The sequence below is a fragment of the Emiliania huxleyi genome, assembly GCF_000372725.1.
Source record: "Emiliania huxleyi CCMP1516 chromosome Unknown EMIHUscaffold_15, whole genome shotgun sequence".
NCBI classification, from domain to species: Eukaryota; Haptophyta; order Isochrysidales; family Noelaerhabdaceae; genus Emiliania; species Emiliania huxleyi.
The window spans coordinates 133,257-137,202 of record NW_005201092.1 but is presented as its reverse complement, the minus strand read 5'-3'; the positions used below and the strand labels follow the sequence as shown (position 1 = coordinate 137,202).

The 3,946-nt window shown below is 63.4% G+C and overlaps 1 protein-coding gene across 1 annotated transcript; it reads right to left on the bottom strand.

Annotated features, from left to right (window-relative positions):
* Positions 1-1,610: 1,610 nt before the first annotated feature.
* Positions 1,611-3,269, bottom strand: EMIHUDRAFT_449282 (hypothetical protein; the record flags this gene model as incomplete). The annotated part of the gene is made up of 4 exons (XM_005786545.1): positions 1,611-2,080; positions 2,694-2,769; positions 2,972-3,143; positions 3,229-3,269. Coding segments are annotated over 4 exons (759 nt in total), but the record flags the coding sequence as incomplete, so codon positions are not given.
* Between the last annotated feature and the right edge of the window lie 677 nt (positions 3,270-3,946).

Sequence of the window (3,946 nt, the reverse complement as noted above, 5' to 3'; positions counted from 1 at the left end):
ATGGCGTGCAGCAGCTCGCCGAGGTCGGGCGCGACGCCCCACGCCCAGCCTCGGGCCCCGCCGCCCGCCGCTCCGCCGCCGCCCCTCTTGGGCAGCGCGGCGCTGACCGGCCGCGTCTGGAGCCGCGCGGACGAGGGCGCGCCTGGCGCATGAAGACGGGGCTGTGGGGTGGACACGCTACTAAGGTGGTACGTACGATTGTGAGCGCCGCCGCTCGCAATCGGAGGCATGTTGCTAGGATCGCGAGCGTAAGGAGAGAGAGAGAGAGAGAGAGAGAGAGAGAGAGAGAGAGAGAGAGAGAGAGAGAGAGAGAGAGAGAGAGAGAGAGAGAGAGAGAGAGAGAGAGAGAGAGAGAGAGAGAGAGAGAGAGAGAGAGAGAGAGAGATTTTCAGTGTGTGTATGTGGCTCTTACGAACATACCATTTTTGAAAACCAACAATTTGGCGCGCGATACAGACACAATTTTTTACAACAAAGCTTCCTCGCACGACACTGTGTGTGTGTGTGTGTGTGTGTGTGTGTGTGTGTGTGTGTGTGTGTGTGTGTGTGTGTGTGTGTGTGTGTGTGTGTGTGTGTGTGTGTGTGTGTGTGTGTGTGTGTGTGTGTGTGTCACGTCACTGCATCCTCTGCCGGTTCCTCCCGTGACCCGTCGCCTCTTCTTTGTTCGAATGTTTTTCAATCCATCCTTCACGAAGCCCTCCCATGTAGCTAGCGTTCTTTGCGAATGTCTCGAAATGGCCAGCAGGCGCTGTCTGCTCGCGGTCTGTGCGGGCCGCTCGTCCTCCTCGCCCTTCTTTCGTCCTCCCGTCCCTCCCCTCCACCATGGCCTCCTCGGCACTTCTTTCTCCATCCGCCTCGCCCTTTTCGTATCGTGCCTTTTCGTATCGTGCCGTTCGCCCTCCATTCGGTGACCTCCATGGCCGTCCGCCTCCTTTTGGGTGGCGCTCTCGATACGGTTGCGTCAACCTCGACGTCGCTGTCGCCCTCCCCGTCCCCGCCGTCGCCCGTGCCTCGATTCGCGTCATTGGTAGCGTTTCCGTTGCCCCCTCGTGCTCCGCCGTCGCCCTCTCTGCTCGGGCCGTTCGCGATTTCGCTCCTCCTGCGTGTCGCCCCTCCGTCTCCTCCCCTGCCTTCGTCGTCATCGTCGCTGTCGCGAAAGCCCTCCGGTCCCTCGATTCCCTCGTCTATCCCCTCCGCTGCGTCGTCCCAGTTTATATCCTCATCCTCTTTGCGCGTTGTCGTTCCCTCCCCTTCTCCATCGTTGTCGCCTCCGTCGACTGTGGCGCTGCCTCTTCCCTCGCCTCCGTCCTCCTCGTCTCGCCTGCCATCGCGTCCCGTGTCTCCTCGTCCTGTGTTGTCTGTAGTGTGTAGAGTGATGTGAGTGTGGACCGACACCGTACTGTGCAGGACAGAGGACACCGCCGCGCAAACGTAGATAGGAGAATCTGCTATCACCGTCACATAGACGCACTCCGTGAGTGTGCAATAGGCTGACCGAGAGCCTGCCCGGCGTTCTCACTTATACCGCTGCTTCTACCTGCTGGTCACCGCACACCGCGATACTCACAGTCGAACTCCCCGTCACACCCAGCGCCGCCAGCGCGGCCGCCGTCGTCGGCGGCAAACGCCGCATCGGCTACTACCGCGGCGGCGTGTCGGCGCACGTAGCGCTTGGCGGCCAAAGCAACGGCCACGAGGAGCACCAGCAGCATGGGCGGCCGGGGCGGGGGCGGGAGAGGCGTCCGCCACGTCGCGCCGACGCGCTGCTCTGCTTCGTGGGGTGCGACTGCACCGGCTGCCGGAGCGCCGCCGCCGCCGTCCCTCTCGGCGGCAGCTGCCACGTCTTGAGGGAATGCAGCACCGACACGGAATGCATCGCCGACCACTGCTGCGTCTACGCTTGCCCGAGCAGCGGTCGGCGGCTCGAGACGGCCGTGGACGTTCCGCGAGTCCAGCGGGCGGGTGCGTTCACCCTCCCCCACCCCACGGTACCCGAACCCACCCTCCCCCACCCCACGGTACCCGAACCCACCCCCCAGCGGGCGGGCGACGCCGCCGCCTGCGCGCGTTGCTCCGCCGCCTGCATCAGGCGTGGGCGAGCGGTGTGTGTGTGTGTGTGTGTGTGTGTGTGTGTGTGTGTGTGTGTGTGTGTGTGTGTGTGTGTGTGTGTGTGTGTGTGTGTGTGTGTGTGTGTGTGTGTGTGTGTGTGTGTGTGTGCGTGCGTGCGTGCGTGTGTGTGTGCGTGTGTGTGCGTGCGTTGCTCCGCCGCCTGCACCGTGATCACGCCGTCGGGGCATGGTGACGAGAGTGAGCCGAGATATGGGGAGATATGGGGAGATATGGGGAGATATGGCCACGCCGAGGATCGCGAGAGTGCGACGGCTGCGAATGCGGCCGCGAGGGACCGCGGAGGTGGGGGGGTGGCGGTGCTAGTGGTGGGATGGGGGGCTCTAAGCAGACGGGTGGGGCGCCGGCACCCCGACGAGTAGCCCAATTGCTGGTATACGATAATGCGGCGAATCTCGCTGACGGCCGCGGGCTACCCGCTACGCGCAGCCGCGTGCGTGGCACCTCGAGGGCCGGAAGACACCGATGCTGTGTATTTTCCGCATCTGGACTTCCGCATCTAGGCCTCGAGATACGGGGAGATGTGGGGAGATGTGGATCTGGACTTCCGCATCTGGGTTCGCCGCCAGGGGTGTCGAGGCACTGGAATGAGCCGGACGGTCGAGGCGGTCCAAACGGCCCCACGCAGACGTCCAGCGGCACCTACATCATGATGCTGTCCTTGTGGGAATCATAAGTCGATTCTCAATGATTACAGGCGCCGGTGGCAGCTGCGGAGTCTCGACGAGAGGCGATCCTCGTTGACGGTGCGAGGTAGGCTTGTCTGTGCGGGTTTGCGTCGCAACGCGCGCTCGTGTGTATGAGGTGTGTATGAGCTGTGTCGTGCGTGCGGTGTGTGCGGTGCCTGCACCGGGCTGCCGCCGCCGCGGCAGGTTCCGCCCGAGGAGGAGTAGAGGGTGCGAGTGAGGATGCCGGCGGCCGCGTCGCATTGGTCGAGTACGTCGCCCGCTCCCCACTGCGGGTCGCCCGGGAAGAGCAGAGGTGGTGAGTAGCAGACGCCGAGAGGCAGGTCGTACCTGGCCACGCATGTCATGGAGCTGTCGGGTGTGTGTGGGTGAGCACATGATGTTGCTGGGTGCTGGATCGGGCAGTTTGCCGCACGATTTGCAGTCGACGGAGCAGCTGGAGCGACACACCGTCATATTTAACGCAGGACGGCCCCACACCAATGGGCGTGTGGCGTTGTCGCGCATGCCGCGGCTTGCCCTTGTCGCAAAGAATTCTTAAGATACAAGCCTCTCTCACAGCACACTGGCACGACAAGGGCGCGGACTGGCGCGGACTGGCACACACACAGGCTCACCACCGGAGCCGCCTAAGCGACTCCGTTAAGAACGGCAATGCACTCCGCACCATGCACAATGCCGCTCTCCCCGCACGCTAGCTCGTTCACCGTCTGCCACGCCACGGCGGTGTGGAGGACGACAGACAAGCGCTGCATCTGCAGCCCGTGCCAGTTCTTGGTGGTCCATGTGACCTCGTCCAGGTGCTGAGCGTGCGAAAGTTTGTTGCTCAGCTGGTTCGCCGCCTCCCTCAGGGTGCTGCGAACCTCCTTTCCAAAGCCTCCGAAAGCCTCAAAATCAAACAAACGTAGATCGCAATCCTGCTGCCGCGCAAAGGGGTAATCGCCAGGCAGCTCCTTGAGCTTTCCCTTGGGGGCATCCTCCTCCTCCCCCTCCTCCCCCTCCTCCTCGGCCTCCTCCTCCTCCCCCGCCACCGCCGCTGCCGTCGCTCCCGACGGAGACCACTTGCCGCGCCCTTTGACCAACTTGAGCAGCCCGGTCTCCGTGTTGCCAAAACGCACATAGGCCCCCTTCCA